This window comes from Euprymna scolopes, chromosome 19 (assembly GCF_053919585.1).
Source record: "Euprymna scolopes isolate OS-2025 chromosome 19, ASM5391958v1, whole genome shotgun sequence".
NCBI classification, from domain to species: Eukaryota; Metazoa; Mollusca; class Cephalopoda; order Sepiida; family Sepiolidae; genus Euprymna; species Euprymna scolopes.
Window position 1 is genome coordinate 21988851 of NC_136500.1, and position 22588 is coordinate 22011438.

Genomic DNA, 22588 nt, shown 5'->3' on the forward strand with positions numbered 1-22588 from the left:
TTAAACATCCCTGGTTTTTCTCGTTTCAAACAACAGTAAATATTCTTTTAAAAACATCGAAACCATACTTACGGCGTTCCATCAGTAAACGTTCTTCTCTTTCCTTACCTAGAGGAAGAAATACAATAAAATAAATGAGCAATATTATAAATATGTTTTGGCATGAAAGCATACTAATATATAATACGACATAGTCATGTTGACAAGCCGGTTCCTATTAGATCACAGAAGTTAAGCGCGATAAAAAACCAATTATTAAGTACTAGCAAGGTTAGGTACCCGGTTTTGCCCGGGCGTAAAATACGCTTAAATATGATATTTTAATTTGTCCAGATTTCATATATATTATAGTCATGATTTCCAAAGTAAAACAAAAAGTATTTGGTCGCCATCAGCTAGAATCAAAACCGAAACTGTATCATTCAAAGCTGGTAACGTTACCACTGCATCAACGTGACACGCATGTGAGCCGATTAAAAATAAAAGGTAAACGAAAATGGATGTACAAAATGTTTAATGATTTTTTTTCAATTTTGACTTATTTTTGACGCCTTTAAAACCATTTTAACTGGCTAAAGACCCATAAAAGAACGGCCGGTAAAAAAAAATCCAATCATCTGAGGCCCCTAGGGCTAACCTGCGACTTTTAGTTGTGGAGGAGATAGAGTTGGAAAATATGAAGACTAACAGACAGACATATAGCGTTTTATATATTAGATTAAATAATTTTCAGATTGGCTTTCAAAATATTCAGACATGTTTTCCTTAGGATTTGTTTGAACATTAATCCATTAGGTCCTTTCATTGTATGTTTTATCTTCATTTTAGTTTTGAACGTTTAATGTTTTCTCTCATTATTTAAAAATGACAAAAACACGGTAAAATAAATAAGCATTTTTTTTTAAAATAAATATGTGCATGTTAGCATATAAATATATTTCAAATAAGTTTTCAGGATGTTCAAATAATTTTTTCACTTTTGACTAACGTTAAAAATTCGGAAAATTTTGCGGCATCGGATTCGGTAAAAATTGTGTCTATTTTGCGATGCCAAAAATGGTTCTTTTTATTGTTTTAATTTGCTTATTTTTATTTAAAACTTAATTTTCCATGGCTCGCATTAATGACGAAATGATGAATTTTAATGATATTAAACTAAAATTTATAAAATCAGCTTCATAAGTGTATTCTTAGCTTTGTAAAAATATATGAACATATTTTTTCATTTGGTCGGTAAGCCGAGAAAAAACTCTATATTAGAAATTTAAAAGGAATCAGAATCGGTAATTGTATCGTAACCGAAGATTAAAAACAGAATCGATAATTGTATCAGAATTAAGAAAGTATTGCAGTTGTTCCATCATTTTTTCTTACTTTTTTTTAAAAAACTAATATCTAAAACGCTTTCATTATAGCATCATGAAATATTTTGTTTAAAAAGCAGGCAAATATTACTTACGTTCTTCCATTAAATGTTCTCTTTCTCTACCTACAAGAAAAAGGCAACTTTTTAAATAACTAATTTTATAAATATTATTTGCACATAAACAAATGTCGTTTACTAGAACTTTATAAGTGTTCAAATGATTTTTATATTAATTTATTAGACACTTTCAGACAGTTCTCCATATAAGATTTTTCTGATTTAATTTCTTGAAGAGTCTGACTGGGGGGGGGGGGGAGGGTGACAATCGTTTGAAAAAAAACCCGAATCGTTTCTTTTAATTAGAATCTCGAAACTGACTGGGATAGCTTCCGTACATTTATATCTGATCTACCATTGCATTCCATGTTTAAAAAGGATGTGTCCGCTATAGTATCAGTCCTGACCGAATGATTAATTGAAGGCATAGACGAATTCATACCATTCAAAAATTCCAACAGCCAGTCATGGTTCTCCCCAGATTGTGCTACTGCCATCGCACACAGAAATCACTTTTTCCATAGCAACTAACACAATAGATGTACTGAGACTAAAGCTGCTTTCAGAACTGCCAGCAACCACTGTAAAAGTGTAAGACAAAATGCAAGAGAGCTATATGCTCAGTCCATTAAATCCAAAGTAGCTGAGCAGCAGCTTGGTTCCCACCAGTTTTGGCAAATAGCAAACAGAATCCTGAACAGAAGCGTGCGTTCTATCCCAACCATCATTAATAGAACCTGAGGTCATCTCGTCAGCATCAGACAAGGCCAAACTATTAGCCAAGAACTTTGCAGCTAATTCTACTCTATGCGACGAAGGCCATCAACTCCCCGTATTTCCTCCTATAACACACAACACGCCATGCAAAATACAAATATCTGTGCGTGAGGTCGTCAAGCTAATCAAGAACCTTGATTCCAGTAAAGCAACTGGCCCTGACGGCATTCCAAGTATAGTGTTGAAAAAGCTTCAACCAGAACTTTCCCCCATATTTACAAAACTGTTTAAGCATTGCCTTAAGGAGAAGTGCTTTCCAACACCCTGGAAAACTTCATCAGTATGCCCTGTATTTAAGAATTCCGGTGATAAGTCATCTCCCTCTTACTACAGATCAATAAGTCTCCTGTGTGTCATAAGTAAGTTGTTGGAATCCATATTAAATAAAGAAGTAGTCAACCACCTCAGCAGAAATAACCTTCTTAGTGACATGTAATATGGTTTTCGTTCTGCTAGATCTACAGCAAATGTGCTAACGATTATATCTCATGGGATTAGTGAATTTCTCGACAAAGGCCTCCTCTCTAGGGCAATTACTCTTGACATATCAAAGGCCTTCGATAAGGTATGGCATAAGGGCCTACTTCACGAGATTTCCAGCTACGGTATAACTGGAAATGTTTTCTCAATTATTAAATCGTTTCTCTCTGATAGACTCATAAGAGTAGTGGTTGATGGGCAGAAATAAGAGACCTACAGTATTAATGCTGGAGTCCCTCAGGGGTCCATCCTGGGCCCATCTCTCTTCCTGATCTACATCAATGATCTCCCAAAACACATACTTAGTGGGAGAGGAGGTGGCTGGTTACTTTTAATGCATCTAAAACAATCTACTATCTTTACATCATCAACGCTCTGATCCCCATCTGGCATCAATTGAAACGGATGGCTCTCGTCTTGGGAAGGCTTCATGCTTTGATAAGCTTCTGAGATTGACCTTTACTCTTGATCTGAAATGGAACACATACATCAAGTCTGTTGCCAAGGTCGCTGGAAAAATGGTAGGATCGTTCGACTGCTCCATAAGATATCTCACTGCTGATGCAATTCTCTATCTATATAAAAGCCAAATACGTCCAAGGATGGAGTACTGCTGCCACATCTGAGCAGGAGCTGCTAAAAACAGCATATCCTGCCTTGACAGAGTACAAAATAGACTTCGTAGCTTAGTGGGAGATGCCCTTTTCTCTTCCCTGCAACCTCTTTCCCACAGAAGAGACGTTTCGAGCGTGTCTTTGTTTTATCGTTATTTCCATCGCAAGTGCTCGTCTGAGCTGCAATATCTGGTCCCCCCCTCGCCAATCTTTCACGAAAAACACCCGTCTAGCTGAAACTACTGTCAGTAATTTTCCCCACTCTTTATCTGTGCCCAAATGTGGATTGCATGAACAAAGCTTCTTTGTTAGAAGTGTACGCCCATGGAACTCTGTTCCGTTGGCCTGTTTTCTACCTGACTACAACTTGGATGTCTTCAAGTCCAATATGACAAATTCTTGATAAACCGCCCCCTTAAGTAAGATACTTTATTAAATCTCCATTACTAACGATTACTACGATATTATCTCATTGATTACTGTACACGCAATAATAATTATCCCCGAGTGGCTTCCGGGCCTTGATAAGTGGTGACTAACATGTGTAAAAAAAAAAAAATTATTAAAACAGTCATTTTTTACGAACGCTTTTTTTTTAACAAATGGAAATTCTGAAAATGATGTGCGTATTAATTATAAAAAAACTTTCTTATGAACACTTTCTTTAAGGAAATAAAATTCGAACACTAACATTAATAGAATCAATTATTAGTTGAAAATGTGTAGTTGTTGTTGCTTCTGTTTTGGAAAATGTGTGATTTTTATTACAAGAAGTTTTTCAGATAAATTAAGATTTCCAAATAATTTAAAAGAGTTATAAGTGAAAAAAATTTATGTGTATTTTTTTAAAAAGTAAATGAACAGTTTTACTAATAAATTAAAATTTCGAAATAAATTAAAATAACGAACAGTTTCTAAATACATTAGATTTATAAATAATTCCAAACAGTAATTGGTGGAAAATGCGCGAATTCTTTTGTTTGATTTAGGGTTCTTTTTTTTAAATAAGCAGTTCCCGTAATAAATTTGAACAACGAACAGTTTAGTTACAAAGGATTGCGTCCATTTTCAGAAAAAGTTTCGCGAGTGTCTCCACTTGTCCGCAGTCGAACTCTTCAAAAATGAAAACCAAAGAAAGCTAAAATGCAGACGTACACACTTTCATTTGTATAAGTATCAAATATTTATTTGACTTATATATTAAAAATATTAAATATTACTTACGTCGTTCCATCATTAAACGTTCTTCTCTCTTTCTCCCTGAAAAATAAATTGCATTGAAATAAATAAACAATTTTATAAATATTATTTACATATAAGCAGATAAATATATGTGAGTTGGGCTTTCTAAATTTTCAAATAACTTTCCCTATATTCCCTTTTCGTTAATCTACTAAATACGGACATTATCAAATAATTCTTTTTACTAATATTATTTTTAAAACATTCCAATACTATTTAAGTTTCATCATTAAACTTTTTTTTTCTTTCTCTTTTATCTCCACGAAAAATATATTAAGACAACTAATTTGCTAAATATTACGACCAGGCCAACCGACGTTGCCTGGATGGAAGATACGCTTAAATATAATATCTTAATGCATGCAGGTTACATATTCTCTATAATATTGCCACAATATATAATAGTGAGATCCAAACTAAAAAAAAGTATATATGACTTGGATTTCATCAGCTCGAATCGAAGTCATAAGATAAACTCTCCGCGCCTATATTTGTATTCTAACTTGATAAAAAGGTTGTATTCTAACTTGATAAACGAAATAGAAAAATGTATTTGGTGGAAATGTCACTTTTGACGGTAATTCTTGGCCTGAAGACGTAATCCCCCAACGTGGGTGATTACAGAAACATGTATGCACATATGTAGCCATTAATGTTTGTATAAATAAAATTAATATACCTGCTCTGTTCACTCATTGAGCACTATTTTGGTAGACACATGTTGTTTCATTGGATGTACTTCTAGGAAACTAAACTCTACTGGCTATATATATATATATATATATGTGTGTGTGTGTGTGTGTGTGTGTGTGCATGAGTTTGTCTGTGTATTTTAGCCCTTTTCTTTCAATTCCCCACCCAATCCATCCTTTCCTCTTAAAACCAACTTGCCTATCCCCTCCCCTCAAAAACATTTTCTTTTTCTTTTTCTCAGTTCACCTCATGAAAGCAGAGAGGCACATCCATTCACAGCCTTTTGGATTATTCATTGTGACTAGACAGGACTAAATTTTCTTCAAATTTTCACCATCATCTTGTGTAACTGCTTTAAAAGTCCGTAAACAGTTTTACACTCCCTTCGATCAATGATATTTACAAAGACTACTTCATTTTGGATCACCCAATCCGGTTTAATTTTTCTTTTTCTTCATTCCTCTGGACAAAGCCTATACAAACGTTGTCTTTTACAAACAATTTACAAGCATTATTCTATGCAAACACTATTCATTACAAACATTATTTACATTCTATGACCATCATCATAAAATGTTAGTTTCAGAAAATGCAAAAACCAGCAAATCATTTAGCTTCGCTATGACTATGGTTTGCTAACTAGTTTCTTTCCTCTGAATAAAAGGATCTTACATTCTTTGAAACTCCACGGAATAAAGATATTTTATTGCCTTTCTCTATTGGAAGTATTTTGTCGAAAAATAAATCTTTACATGTAAATTTTCGGTTTACAGTTTTTATTTATGCTTATAGTATACACACACACACACACACACACACACACACACACACACACACACACACACACACACACATATATATATGTATATATATATATATATATGCATATAATAGAATACGCGTCAGGTGCGCTTGAAAGCTAATCACAACACAATATTACGAAAATAAACAAATATTTAATTTGCTTAAAATTCATAATTTAAATATATTTCGGAGTCAGACTCCATCCTCAGTATTTCGTACATCTTTTTTCTTTCTTTTTCTTATTCCTCTTTCTAGCCATGTTGTAAAGTTTGAGAAAGAAATGTCAGTTAGTAAAGATCCGCGCATTGTCTCATAGCGGTTGTATTTTAAAATGCCGGAACGTGCGTTTGATTATTTGGCTTTTAAGCGCACCTGATGAATAATCTATTTTATTCCAATTAATGCTCCTCACACTCACACGGAACCCAAAGGCGTGACATATATATTTGACATTTTTATTTAAGAGATAGAATCGTCCGATCGAGAAAGACGAGGTGCAGGCAAAATCTACAGAGTTTTATAATTATATGGTTTACATATAATATCAGGTTGGTGCAAAATTGTCTACTGATTTAAAATTTAATCTTGAAAATGAAAAAACTGTGTTTTCACAAATCTTTTTCCGTAGCACTAGTGACCTTCGTTTTATATAACTTCATTCCATCTTACAACGAGCTTATATTTGTCTTACTTGTAAATTTTTTTGAGATTTTCAGGTGAAATATGAATCTAAATAGTGTTCGATCTCCTCTTCTGATATTAACCTAAGAAAATCGAAATGGTTTTGTAATCCTCGGAATAAGTGACAACCTTAATGAGCTAAGACAGGAGAATATGCAAGATGGCATAAGATTTCCTAGCCAAATTATCCTAAGAACAGATTTTTTTGGCTAACCCAAGGGCATAACAAGCTGTGTATTCTGTGCTATTTGGGCCCTCCTTGGAGAAGTCGACCGAAATTTTTTCCCTAATTTAAAGCACCAGTAGGGCAACCAGAGAGGCAAGCAGACATTTTTGCCTTATAAATAATTTGCCTGCTAATGTGAGAATTATTTACTGCTTGCAAATCGAGTTTCCTCCAAGTTTACTTACCTATTGGAGAATTTTGCATGGTTGGATTTGTTTCGTTTCATTCCGTTTCGTTAAAAATATTTACTAATTTATTTTCATTTTTTTGTACGATGAAACGAAACGAACATTTTTGTATCATTTCGATTCATTCATTTCCGTTTTGCTTTGTACAGTTATAAAGATTTAATTACAACCAGAGTATGTAAAAAAGTACAAAGTCTTAACAAAAAACTATGAAAGATGAAAAGTTATAATTAGAGTAAGTAAAAATCGCATTTATTAATCACTTTGAGTAATCTGACAAAATAATTATATAAAAAAATTCATAAATCAAAATATTTAAATTTCACATTATAAGAAACTTCAATGAGCATTAATTGCCATTAAATAGTAGATCAGTAGCGCTGTGTTAGAACGAATATTATCATGATGGAAGATGACTCCCTTTTTCCTAAAGAAGGTTGTTTTCGTATCAACATGGATAAAAATATTGCAAAACACAAAAAGGAATGATACTTTAATAATCTCAAAAACAACCAAACAAAAAAAGGTTATAAAAATTAATCATGGTGATATGTTTAAGTAATAATAATATGTGTAATATGAATTATAAATGTTTAAAATACTCCTACAAATGGGAGAAAAACAACTTTTGCACCGACCTGATAAATAATCTAATTATATAAGTATTATTTACATATATTAATACAAATATATGACAGAGAATTTTTTAAAATTTTTAAACAATGTTGTCCCGATTTATGAGATTGTTTTCATTAATATTTAAATAATAATTTACTTATTATCCTTATGAAGATTTTTTTTACTAATATGTATTTTAAAACATCAAAATTGCTACTTACGCTTTAACATAAGCAGTCTTTCTCGCTCTGTATTAAAAAGAAAAGCAGAAACATTTTAAGGGAATTCAGTATAATATAGGAAACGACGATATAAACATTGGTCATCTAAACAAATAGAATTTATAATACAAACTATACTTTATTCCTTCAATATTAGTCATAATATTAGTCAATATTTCAATATTAGTCATAATAATTTAATATTAATAATTCATACAATGATTTTGTGAAAAATAAGATATTATTAAATCATGGCATGGCGAAATCTATAAAAATAAATAATTGTTATTGATAATTTAATTAAAACAATACCTGCCTAGATCAAAACGTGGTTTCCATGAACAAACCTTCTTTCTTAGAAGCGCTCGCCCGAGGAACTGTTCCGTTGCCTGTTTCCCACCTGACTACAACTTGGATGTCTTCAAGTCCAACATAAACAAATTCCTGATAAACCGCCTCCGTTAGTAAGACACTTTATCAAATCTCCAGTACTAACGATTACTACGATATTATCCCATTGATTACTGTACACGCAATAACACTTAACCTCAAGTGGCTTCTGGGCCTTGATAAGTGGTGACTACCATGTGGAAAGAAAAATATATTAAAGCAGTAATTTTTTACGAACTTTTTTTCTTTTAACAAATGGAAATTCTGAAAATGATGTGGGTATTAATTATAAAAAAAAAACTTTCTTATGAATACTTTCTTTAAGGAAATAAAATTCGAACACTAACATTAATAGAATCAATTATTAGTTGAAAATGTGTAGTTGTTGTTGCTTCTGTTTTGGAAAATGTGTGGGTTTTTTTACAAGAAGTTTTTCAGATAAATTAAGATTTTCAAATAATTTAAAACAGTTATAAGTGAAAAAAATGTGTGTGTATTTTTTTAAAAAGTAAATGAACAGTTTTACTAATAAATTAAAATTTCGAAATAAATTAAAATAACGAACAGTTTCTAAATACATTAGATTTATAAATAATTCCAAACAGTAATTGGTGGAAAATGCACGAATTCTTTTGTTTGATTTAAGGTTCTTTTTTTTAAATAAGCAGTTCCCGTAATAAATTTGAACAACGAACAGTTTATTTACAAAGGATTGCGTCCATTTTCAGAAAAAGTTTCGCGAGTGTCTCCACTTGTCCGCAGTCGAACTCTTCAAAAATGAAAACCAAAGAAAGCTAAATCATTTGTATAAGTATCAAATATTTATTTGACTTATATATTAAAAATATTAAATATTACTTACGTCGTTCCATCATTAAACGTTCTTCTCTCTTTCTCCCTGAAAAATAAATTGCATTGAAATAAATAAACAATTTTATAAATATTATTTACATATAAGCAGATAAATATATGTGAGTTGGGCTTTCTAAATTTTCAAATAACTTTTCCTATATTCCCTTTGCGTTAATCTACTAAATACGGACATTATCAAATAATTCTTTTTACTAATATTATTTTTAAAACATTCCAATACTATTTAAGTTTCATCATTAAACTTTTTTTTCTTTCTCTTTTATCTCCAGGAAAAATATATTAAGACAACCAATTTGATAAATATTACGACCAGGCCAACCGACGTTGCCTGGATGGAAGATGCGCTTAAATATAATATCTTAATGCATGCAGGTTACATATTCTCTATAATATTGCCACAATATATAATAGTGAGATCCAAACTAAAAAAAGTATATATGACTTGGATTTCATCAGCTCGAATCGAAGCCATAACTTACAACTCACCGCGTATATATATATATATATATATATATATATATATATATATATATATATATATATATATATATATATATATATATATATGTGTGTGTGTTTGTGTGTGTGTGTTTGTCTGTGTTTTTTAGTCCTTTTCTTTCACTTCCCCACCCAATTCATCCTTTCATCTTCAACCCAACTTGCCTACCCACTTTCCTCAAAAACATTGACCGCTGCTCAGCTGCTGTTAACCTAATTTCTAAAAGATACTTTTTCTTTTCCTCAGTTCACCTCATGAAAGCAGAGAGGCACGTTTTCTTCGTTTAGTCCTGATACCCTGTGAATTTCTGTTGCCTGACGAATTTAATCCCATCCATTTGGATTATTCATTGCGACTACACGTGACTAAATTTTCTTCAAATTTTCACCATCATCTTGTGTAACTGTTTTAAAAGTCCGTAAACAGTTTTACCCTCCCTTCGCTCCATGAAGACTACTTCATTTTGGATCACCCAATCCGGTTTAATTTTTCTTTTTCTTCATTCCCCTGGACAAAGCCTATACAAACGTAATCTTTTACAAACAATTTACAAGCATTATTCTATGCAAGCACTATTCATTACAAACATTACTTTACATCATCATCATCCCCACCACCACCACCACCACCACCACCACCACCACCACCACCACCACCACCACCATCATCATCACCATCATCATCATCATCATCAAATCTTAGTTTCAGAAAATGCAAAAACCAGCAAATCATTTAGCTTCGCTATGACTATGGTTTGCTAACTAGTTTCTTCCTCTGAATAAAAGGGTCTTTTTTTTTTTTTTTTTTTTTTTATTCAATTTTCACCCCAAACAAGGCACAGTGCCACTTTGAAGCAGGGGGCTACTATTAGGGAATTAATTAGCGGGGTCATTATGAAGGGAGAAGAGTAGAAAGATGTTTGTTAACATTACACTTGAACTTCTGCATATCATTGCAGTTGGGAAAGCAGAATCCCGGAAGGGAGTTCCAAAGACCCGCAGTTCTGGGGAAGAAACTATTGGAGTAAAAGGCTTTCTTGCACCTAGGGATCTCCACTGTAAAGGGATGAGACTTAGTAGCTTGTCGGGTTTGTCGGGGGTAGTTACGTCGGGGAGGTACAAGTGTTTGCAGTTCGTCAGAGCATTCACCATTAAAGTATTTGTAGAACAGGCAGAGGGATGCAACATCTCGTCGATGGGACAGAGGTTGAAGCCCAGATGACAGTTCAGGACCTATCAGGTTTGCGACTCTTTTTTGAACCCTGTCCAGGAGCGAGAGACAAGCAGCAGATGCACCAGCCCAGATGTGACAACAGTACTCCATACATGGGCGAATGGTTGCCTTATAGAGGTATAGGATACTGGCAGGCGTAAGTAGTTTTCTAGCACGGTAGAGGGAGCCAACCTTCCTTGCAGCAGCCTTGGCAATGCTCTCAATGTATCTATTCCAGTTCATATTCCCTGTAAACGTTAGGCCGAGGAGTTTAAAAGAAGTACTTTCAGGCAATGTGTTCTTGGCCATTGCTATTGGTGGTAGAGAAGGTTTCTTGTAGTTATTGAAGGAAACAAGCTTAGTCTTAGCAGCATTGAATGAGACCAACCATTTTTGTCCCCATTCCACTACGGATTGGAGGTCATCCTCTAGTGTTTCTGCCATTTTCTTGGATATGTGTTCATTTGTTTTCCCCTCATATCTGTTATAGAGAGTGGTGTCATCGGCAAATATACCCATCTCCGAAACAATATTATCAGGGAGGTCGTTTATGAATATCAGGAACAATAGAGGTCCAAGGATAGACCCCTGAGGCACTCCCGTATTTATGTCATATTGTTTGGATGTACGTCCGTCGAGGACAACTTTGATTTTTCTATTACTTAAGAAGGATTTAATTACGTTATGAATTCTTCCAGTGATTCCATATGATCTAATTTTCCTTAGAAGACCATCGTGCCATACCCTGTCAAAAGCCTTAGATATATCAAGGGCCACCGCTCTACCCTCCCCTGTTTTATCCAATGAACGGTATATACGTTCAGAAACTACAGTTAAGATATCTGCTGTTGAACGGGCTTGCCTGAATCCATATTGTTTGTCAGTCAAGAGTTTAGCAGCTGTTAGGTGCTGGACTAGGGCTTTATTAACTAAGGACTCAAATATTTTGGCGAAAAGCGGGAGGAGGCTAATGGGGCGATAATTTAGTGGGTCAGTTCTTTCACCAGAATTCTTGAAGACTGGTACCACAGAGGCGGTTTTCCAGCAGTCGGGAAAACAAGATTCGTTAAGGCATTTATTGTAAAGTTTGGACAGAACTGGAGCAACCTCGGCAGAGCATTTTTTTAATAGCACAGCCGGGATGAGATCTGGTCCACATGCTTTAGAGGTGTCTAGGTTTTTTATAATAGCATGTACCTGAGAAGGGGTGATTTTCAAGTCGTCAAGTGTGGCGTCTGTTCGCAGAGGAAAATCAGGGAGTGAGTGGTGTACCGAGTTCAGTGTGGAGTTTGAGGCAAACCGACTGGCAAGCAGATTAGCCTTGTCAGTTGCCGTGCAAGCAACCTCATGATTGTTTGTTAGTGGGGGAATAATTGACTGTCCATTATTAACTACGCTGTTGTAGATTTTCCAAAAATCCCGGGTTCCTAATTTCTGTGCTTCGATGCGCTTTCTGGTGGTTTCAGAGTAATCTGACTTAGCTGTGTCTATCACTCTCTTACAATTATTTCTAGCTTCTATAAACTTCTGTTTATTTGAGCTGGACTTATGTCGGTTGAATCTGCGGAACGCATGCTGCCTTTGACAAATGGCAGCTGCACAAGCAGAAGTAAACCATTGGGGGGAGTGGGGCTTGCTATAGTATTTCCGTGCGGGAACATGTGCTTCAATAGCAGTTTTGAACCATTCAGTTGTCTCATTTGCACACTGTTCCGCTGGAAGAGTAAAGATATTTTGCCATGGGGCATCTCTGATGAGCTCCCTGATGGCTTCCCAATCAGCCTTTTTGTAATACCTCGTTGTTTTGAGTAGTGGGTCTTCAGTTTTAGGGCGAGAATTTAGGCTGATTTCTACCATTATCACAGCGTGATCAGCATTCCCGAGTGGGCTATGGGCATTTGTTGTACAGTCATTGGGAACTGTTGTCAGAAAGAGATCTAGAAGTGAGGCATGTTGATCGTGCTGGTCTGGGAAACGTGTCGGAAATGTAACCATCTGAGATAGGGAATGAGATATAGAGAAGCTATATGTGGCGCTACCAGCTACGTCTGTGTGATTTGAGAATCCTAGCCAGTTACTGTGGTGGACATTGAAGTCACCAAATACATGTATTTGTGCGCTAGTATCGAGGGAGAGTGCTATATCTATGCTGTCTGAGACTTTGTTTATTAGGGTACAGTCTTGGTTTGAGGGAGAGCGGTAGAGAAAATATAAGTAGCTAATATTGTGTTGCATATTTAGTCTGAAGCACATAAAGGCCTGGCCCTCTGATTCTAGTTTTATTTCTCTAGTTAGGGGGAGGGTGTTTCGAATATAGACTCCAAGTCCATGCATATGTCTGTCCGAGTCCTTACGGTAGAGTGGGAGATAACCAGGCATGTTAAAGTGGTTAGAGGGTATGGAGGAGTGAAGGTTAGTTTCACTTAATGCTAAGATATCCGGGGTGTTTACAAGGAGAAATGACTCAACATCATCTAAGTTAGTTCTAAGCCCGCGGATATTAGTAAATGCAAGCCTCAAGGGAGGAGGCAGGTTGGTTTTCTTTGAGTTTGGTCCTGGTTTAAACGTAACTTTTGCGTAACTTACATTCTTTGAATCTCCACGGAATAAAGATATTTTATTGCCTTTCTCTAATGGAAGTATTTTGTCGAAAAATAAATCTTTACATGTAAATTTTCGGTTTATATTTTTTATTTATGCTTATAGTATACACACACACACACACACACACACACACACACACACACACACACACACACACACACATACATATATATATAATAGAATACGCGTCAGGTGCGCTTGAAAGCTAATCACAACACAATATTACGAAAATAAACAAATATTTAATTTGCTTAAAATTCATAATTTAAATATATTTCGGAGTCAGACTCCATCCTCAGTATTTCGTACATCTTTTTTCTTTCTTTTTCTTATTCCTCTTTCTAGCCATGTTGTAAAGTTTGAGAAAGAAATGTCAGTTAGTAAAGATCCGCGCATTGTCTCATAGTGGTTGTATTTTAAAATGCCGGAACGTGCGTTTGATTATTTGGCTTTTAAGCGCACCTGATGAATAATCTATTTTATTCCAATTAATGCTCCTCACACTCACACGGAACCCAAAGGCGTGACATATATATTTGACATTTTTATTTAAGAGATAGAATCGTCCGATTGAGAAAGACGAGGTGCAGGCAAAATCTACAGAGTTTTATAATTATATGGTTTACATATAATATCAGGTTGGTGCAAAATTGTCTACTGATTTAAAATTTGATCTTGAAAATGAAAAGACTGTGTTTTCACAAATCTTTTTCCGTAGCACTAGTGACCTTCGTTTTATATAACTTCATTCCATCTTACAACGAGCTTATATTTGTCTTACTTGTAAATTTTTTTGAGATTTTCAGGTGAAATATGAATCTAAATAGTGTTCGATCTCCTCTTCTGATATTAACCTAAGAAAATCGAAATGGTTTTGTAATCCTCGGAATAAGTGACAACCTTAATGAGCTAAGACAGGAGAATATGCAAGATGGCATAAGATTTCCTAGCCAAATTATCCTAAGAACAGATTTTTTTGGCTAACCCAAGGGCATAGCAAGCTGTGTATTCTGTGCTATTTGGGCCCTCCTTGGAAAGTCGACCGAAATTTTTTCCCTAATTTAAAGCACCAGTAGGGCAACCAGAGAGGCAAGCAGACATTTTTGCCTTATAAATAATTTGCCTGCTAATATGGGAATTATTTATTGCTTGCAAATCGAGTTTCCTACAAATTTTCTTAACTAAAGGGAAATTTTGCCTGGTTGTATTTGTTTTGTTTCGTTCCGTTTCGTTAAAAATATTTACTAATTTATTTTCATTTTTTTTGTACAACGAAACGAAACGAAACTTTTTGTATCATTTCGATTCATTCATTTCCGTTTTGCTTTGTACAGTTATAAAGATTTAATTACAACCAGAATATGTCAAAAAGTACAGTCTTAACAAAAAACTATGAAAGATGAAAAGTTATAATTAGAGCAACTAAAAAATCGCATTTATTAATCACTTTGAGTAATCTGACAAAATAATTATATAAAAAAATTCATAAATCAAAATATTTAAATTTCACATTATAAGAAACTTCAATGAGCATTAATTGCCATTAAATAGTAGATCAGTAGCGCTGTGTTAGAACGAATATTATCATGATGGAAGATGACTCCCTTTTTCCTAAAGAAGGTTGTTTTCGTATCAACATGGATAAAAATATTGCAAAACACAAAAAGGAATGATACTTTAATAATCTCAAAAACAACAACAACAAAAAAAAGGTTATAAAAATTAATCATGGTGATATGTTTAAGTTATAATATGTGTAATATGAATTATAAATATTTAAATTACTCCTAGAAACGGGAGAAAAACAACTTTTGCACCGACCTGATAAATAATCTAATTATATAAGTATTATTTACATATATTAATACAAATATATGACAGAGAATTTTTTTTTAATTTTTAAACAATGTTGTCCCGATTTATGAGATTGTTTTCATTAATAATTAAATAATAATTTACTTATTATCCTTATGAAGATTTTTTTTACTAATATGAATTTTAAAACATCAAAATTGCTACTTACGCTTTAACATAAGCAGTCTTTCTCGCTCTGTATTAAAAAGAAAAGCAGAAACATTTTAAGGGAATTCAGTATAATATAGGAAACAACGATATAAACATTGGTCATCTAAACAAATAGAATTTATAATACAAACTATACTTTATTCCTTCAATGTTAGTCATAATATTAGTCAATATTTCAATGTTAGTCATAATATTAGTCAATATTTCAATATTAGTCATAATATTAGTCAATATTTCAATATTAGTCATAATATTAGTCAATATTTCAATGTTAGTCCTAATATTAGTCAATATTTCAATATTAGTCATAATATTAGTCAATATTTCAATGTTAGTCATAATATTAGTCAATATTTCAATATTAGTCATAATATTAGTCAATATTTCAATGTTAGTCATAATATTAGTCAATATTTCAATATTAGTCATAATATTAGTCAATATTTCAATATTAGTCATAATATTAGTCAATATTTCAATGTTAGTCATAATATTAGTCAATATTTCAATGTTAGTCATAATATTAGTCAATATTTCAATGTTAGTCATAATATTAGTCAATATTTCAATGTTAGTCATAATATTAGTCAATATTTCAATATTAGTCATAATATTAGTCAATATTTCAATGTTAGTCATAATATTAGTCAATATTTTAATGTTAGTCATAATATTTGTCAATATTTCAATATTAGTCATAATATTAGTCAATATTTCAATATTAGTCATAATATTAGTCAATATTTCAATATTAGTCATAATATTAGTCAATATTTCAATATTAGTCATAATATTAGTCAATATTTTAATGTTAGTCATAATATTTGTCAATATTTCAATATTAGTCATAATATTAGTCAATATTTCAATATTAGTCATAATATTAGTCAATATTTCAATGTTAGTCATAATATTAGTCAATATTTCAATATTAGTCATAATATTAGTCTATATTTCAATATTAGTCATAATATTAGTCAATATTTCAATATTAGTCATAATATTAGTCAATATTTCAATATTAGTCATAATATTAGTCAATATTTTAATGTTAGTCATAATATTTGTCAATATTTCAATATTAGTCATAATATTAGTCAATATTTCAATATTAGTCATAATATTAGTCAATATTTCAATGTTAGTCATAATATTAGTCAATATTTCAATATTAGTCATAATATTAGTCAATATTTCAATATTAGTCATAATATTAGTCAATATTTCAATATTAGTCATAATATTAGTCAATATTTCAATATTAGTCATAATATTAGTCAATATTTCAATATTAGTCATAATATTAGTCAATATTTTAATGTTAGTCATAATATTTGTCAATATTTCAATATTAGTCATAATATTAGTCAATATTTCAATATTAGTCATAATATTAGTCAATATTTAAATATTAGTCATAATATTAGTCAATATTTCAATATTAGTCATAATATTAGTCAATATTTCAATATTAGTCATAATATTAGTCAATATTTCAATATTAGTCATAATATTAGTCAATATTTCAATATTAGTCATAATATTAGTCAATATTTCAATATTAGTCATAATATTAGTCAATATTTCAATATTAGTCATAATATTAGTCAATATTTCAATATTAGTCATAATATTAGTCAATATTTCAATATTAGTCATAATATTAGTCAATATTTCAATATTAGTCATAATATTAGTCAATATTTCAATATTAGTCATAATATTAGTCAATATTTCAATATTAGTCATAATATCAGTCAATATTTCAATATTAGTCATAATATTAGTCAATATTTCAATATTAGTCATAATATTAGTCAATATTTCAATATTAGTCATAATATTAGTCAATATTTCAATATTAGTCATAATATTAGTCAATATTTCAATATTAGTCATAATATTAGTCAATATTTTAATGTTAGTCATAATATTTGTTAATATTTCAATATTAGTCATAATATTAGTCAATATTTCAATATTAGTCATAATATTAGTCAATATTTTAATATTAGTCATAATATTAGTCAATATTTCAATATTAGTCATAATATTAGTCAATATTTCAATATTAGTCATAATATTAGTCAATATTTCAATATTAGTCATAATATTAGTCAATATTTTAATGTTAGTCATAATATTAGTCAATATTTCAATGTTAGTCATAATATTAGTCAATATTTCAATATTAGTCATAATATTAGTCAATATTTCAATGTTAGTCATAATATTAGTCAATATTTCAATATTAGTCATAATATTAGTCAATATTTCAATATTAGTCATAATATTAGTCAATATTTCAATGTTAGTCATAATATTAGTCAATATTTCAATGTTAGTCATAATATTAGTCAATATTTCAATATTAGTCATAATATTAGTCAATATTTCAATGTTAGTCATAATATTAGTCAATATTTCAATATTAGTCATAATATTAGTCAATATTTCAATATTAGTCATAATATTAGTTAATATTTCAATATTAGTCATAATATTAGTCAATATTTCAATATTAGTCATAATATTAGTCAATATTTCAATATTAGTCATAATAATTTAATATTAATAATTCATACAATGATTCTGTGAAACATAAGATATTACTAAATCATAGCATGGCGAAATCTATAAAAAATAAATAATTGTTATTGATAATTTAATTAAAACAATACAAAGCAAGTGTTCTTAAAGAATGAGAGTGCAAAGGGGCTGAAAGGCTAGAAATATTTGCGATGGCAACCTTCTGTATAGTGAGACAATGGCGTTCTACATCTAATCAAGTGCACTGGAGCGTCCGCTGTGGTTATAAAGTCGAAACTGGAGCTTCCTCTACGGATGCAAACCTGGGTGGGTGACAAAAAGACCTTGGTTTGCCCTTGGCATTGCGGACAAAATCTGATGGAAAGGCAAGCCAGTACAGTTGGAGCAAGCGCAGCTGCAGGAATTGCTGGAAAGGTGTTGCAGTCCTATCAGGACTCCAAACCGGACTTTTTGTCTCGATTTACTCCATTAAAGTGAAAGGAAAATGTAAAAAGAAATATTATGTTTTTAATTTTTTTCTTTTTGTATATGTTTTGTTTATTTCGTGAAAGCCTCTCATCATATATGTGCTATTTGTCGAGAGCCGTTTGTTCCAAATGCCACGCCAGAGTGTATTGTACGTACGTGTATTTATTTCTGAAAGAAAATAAGAAATATCGAAAAAGATGCTGTGTTTGAGTTTTTATAGTATGCACTGGAATTCAGAGTGAATATCTTTTGCATCGGTTGAAGAAAGTTTCTAATTTGATATTTTGTTCAACCATGAACCGATATAAAATAACAATATTCACTACTGCTACTTTTTTAAACAATTTTTTGTATGCTCCTCTGACAGTACCAACATGCAGAAATTTAAATGTAATTGGAACAGAAATCTTGCTGCCCAACATCCCATCCAGGTTGGCTCTATACAAATTTGCTTTATTTGGAGGCAATAAAAGTAAGAAAACAAAGACCCTCCTCCAAAGAACCTCACACCCCTTCAATAAACAATATCGGAAGTAATTCGTGATGACAGAGAAAATAGAAATAGACGATCTAAATATAATTTGAAAGAGTATCAGAAAAAAACTATTGCATTTAAATTGTAAAATTATAAATATGTAAATTAACATTCAAAATGTAATATTTCAGGATAAGCAGTTAAGCTGTCTAATTCTGCAAAGATTAAAAAAAATTGTATATAAAAAATGAAAATATTTTTACAGAACAAAAATTATTAAGAAATATCTCTATTGTTATGAATCAGACAAGTAAATAAAGTAAAAAAAAAATGTTTGAGTAATCTTCCATCATCGGATATCTGAATTATTTCCCTTGAAGTTTTTGGCCAACCCAAGGGCATAGCCAGCTGTGTATTCTGTACTATTTGGGCCCTCCTGGGAGAAGTCGACCGAAATTTTTTCCCTAATTTAAAGCACCAGTAGGGCAACCAGAGAGGCAAGCAGACATTTTTGCCTTATAAATAATTTGCCTGCTAATGTGAGAATTATTTACTGCTTGCAAATCGAGTTTCCTCCAAGTTTATTTACCTATTGGAGAATTTTGCATGGTTGGATTTGTTTCGTTTCATTCCGTTTCGTTAAAAATATTTACTAATTTATTTTCATTTTTTTTTGTACAATGAAACGAAACGAAACTTTTTGTATCATTTCGATTCATTCATTTCCGTTTTGTTTTGTAGAATTATAAAAATTTAATTACAACCAGAATACGTCAAAAAGTACAAAGGTTTAACAAAAACTATGAAAGATGAAAAGTTATAATTAGAGTAAGTAAAAATCGCATTTATTAATCACTTTGAGTAATCTGACAAAGTAATAATATAAAACATTTCATAAATCAATCAAAATATTTAAATTTCACGTTATAAGACCATTCAATTAGCATTAATTGCAATTGCTATACGCCCTAATTATGATAAAAAACGAAACGAAACTTTACGGAAACGAACGAAACATATTTTGTCCAAATATTTTCTACAAAAGTTTGGACTCCCGACCCCTTGGTCCTTCCTTGCAGCACTCTTAGATCAACCTTATGGTAATGTGGACAGGGGAGTGCATTTCCTTAACGTTGGTCAAAATAATTCAAGGTAGATAACTCAGATTATCCTGTAGATAAAAATTACGTACCTCTCTCCCTCTCTTCACCTATATATAAAAAAAGAAAATGCAAATATATAGAGGAAATTCAACTTTTTAATTCATGTAGATTTAATAATTTATTTTATATCACAGAAATTGTAATTCTTTAGTAACTTTTTCTGGTCAGATCGATATTTATCTCTTTCTCTTAAACCATCTTTATCACTTCCTACCATATTTTCATTGGCTATCTGCTGCCAACGGACCCTAATATTTCAACTGTTCTACATCTAATAATCAAGCACCATCATTGATTATATTCAATGTGACCAAATCGAAATAAATAGATATCATTTTTTGTATTATAACTTCAAAAAATAACGTTCGTTGTTTTCAATACATCATATGGAAAGTGACGGTGGCCGTGTGGTTAACGACATTGACTGACAATCTGAGTGTTCCAAGTTCATTCCACAAAGAATCATTTTACCTTAGGATATTTGCAACCTTCACTTGGTTCCTCTCGTATGTACCTGATGTCTTTACTAGAAATAATTCTGACTAGAAAAATATCAGGGAAACCAATGCCAACAATAGAATCTTTGGATTCATATGATGATGATGATGATGATGATGAATACAAATATAATTGCGTATTATCTTTAGGATATATTGAAATATAAGTTCTTTTCTTTTGCAGTGTACATATTGAACATATATCCCAAACATATCTTTCATCATAACATATTTATGGAGAATAGCAATAGGGAAGCCAGATATTTTTTGTTTTGCAGAACCCCTGTGGGGAAGGTCTAAGGGCGATAAAATGTCAGTACCCCCTTTTTCAATAAAACAAAGAGGAACGAGTAAGTGATGTCCAGAAAGAACCAGTGCAGCAATAAAGCCAGTTGCCTATAAGCTTTTTGAAAATTACCTTCTTTATCTGAATTGTAACATTCTTTCTGTTGTTAACTGGATTTATTTGACGCTATATTTTATTTATTTTTTTTGTATCATTCATTGACATGTTAATTATAATCAAATACTTATAAGAGGTGAATGTAGTTCGCTTGAAGCATTGTAGAGTATGTAGTTAAATGTCATATGCAGAAGGCAGTACATTGCAAAAGTAACGGAAAGACACAGACTGAAGCAGATGAAGAATAGTATCATTAATACAACTACAACATTCACTAGCAGAGAAACCCGGCATTGTCTGGAATTGAATGATGATCAACGAATGTTTCATCCTTCCATATTTTTATTGTCATGAAAATCGGTGAAATCGCCCATTTTTAAATCAAATCGATTATCTGCTCTAATTGAGGATCCATCGTGGTACACCGGGAGGAAACTTTACATGATTCCAGTGACTTAGTCCAAAATATATTGTAGTTTACATTGCACTGTAGAGAACCTACTGTTGATTTTATAAAATTATTTTTTATATATAACGGCTTGAATTAAACTTTAAAACGTAAAATTCAAGTATCATGCTTAAAGTGTGCTCTAAACGGAAACATGTCATATCAAAGAACCTACTATTGATTTAATATACCGGGTGTTTCTGTTTGTATGGTAATAAAACTTCTCAAATGCACTTGTGATGTTAGGTTTTAACTTCGTCAAAATTGGCTGTTCCTTTTTTATATTGTTTTGTTTATCGATTATCGATACTTATCGTAGACATTCCACTACAAAACCCATATAAGAACACTGCCAAGTACAAAGAGTACATTTGTGTGAAATTTCATAAAAATCGGCCCAGCCGTTGTGGAGTCTATAAAAAACTCTCTCTCTCTCTCTCTTTCTCTCTCTCTCTCTCTCACACACACACACACACACACACACACACACACACAGAGTTCCCTCTATATAATAGTAGAGATTTTTATTTTTGTATTTTTTATATATTGTACACTTAATGAAGAACTTCGCAATCTAAAAATATTGTTAAAATTTAAATGTTTTAAAAAGTACCAAGGTTACTTACGTTCTATTAGCAGCAGGTGCGCTTTTTCTGATGGCAAAGACAAAAAAAAAAGAAATATATTTTAATGGAATTTGGTGTGACGTCAACAAAACATACAAACATTAACAAAATTATCGTTTTTATTCATACTGTTCTCGTCACCACTAACATTTAATTTTCGACAAATGATCTCAGAAAATGAAATACGAGAGAAAAGGTCAATCCTTCTAAAATCAGACATTAAGGGAGAATAAAAATAAGTCAGATGAAACCTTTTTTTTATATGGAAATCGCTCCAGACAAGGGATGAAGCCACTTGATGTAAGGAGATAAAAATATTACTTCAAGGTCAAAAACTTGCTAGTAATAAGTTTTAAATGGGTAGATTCTGACCTAGAAAATAGCAATC

At 31.8% G+C, this 22588-nt stretch overlaps 1 protein-coding gene across 50 annotated transcripts in view; it reads right to left on the bottom strand.

The window, feature by feature from the left end:
- The window catches only part of LOC145303484 (uncharacterized), a 578993-nt gene that overhangs the window by 68352 nt on the left and 488053 nt on the right, over positions 1–22588 (bottom strand). For 48 of the 50 annotated variants that reach the window (XM_080144904.1, XM_080144905.1, XM_080144856.1 and 45 more), the window contains 8 exons: positions 22201–22227; positions 20256–20273; positions 15569–15595; positions 9220–9255; positions 7968–7994; positions 4519–4554; positions 1460–1489; positions 73–108 (listed from right to left, as the gene is read on the bottom strand). In XM_080144904.1, coding sequence (XP_080001030.1) covers positions 73–108; positions 1460–1489; positions 4519–4554; positions 7968–7994; positions 9220–9255; positions 15569–15595; positions 20256–20273; positions 22201–22227 — 237 coding nt within the window. The remainder of the gene's footprint in view (positions 1–72; positions 109–1459; positions 1490–4518; positions 4555–7967; positions 7995–9219; positions 9256–15568; positions 15596–20255; positions 20274–22200; positions 22228–22588) is intronic. The other 2 variants (XM_080144871.1, XM_080144854.1) reach the window with 1 other exon arrangement.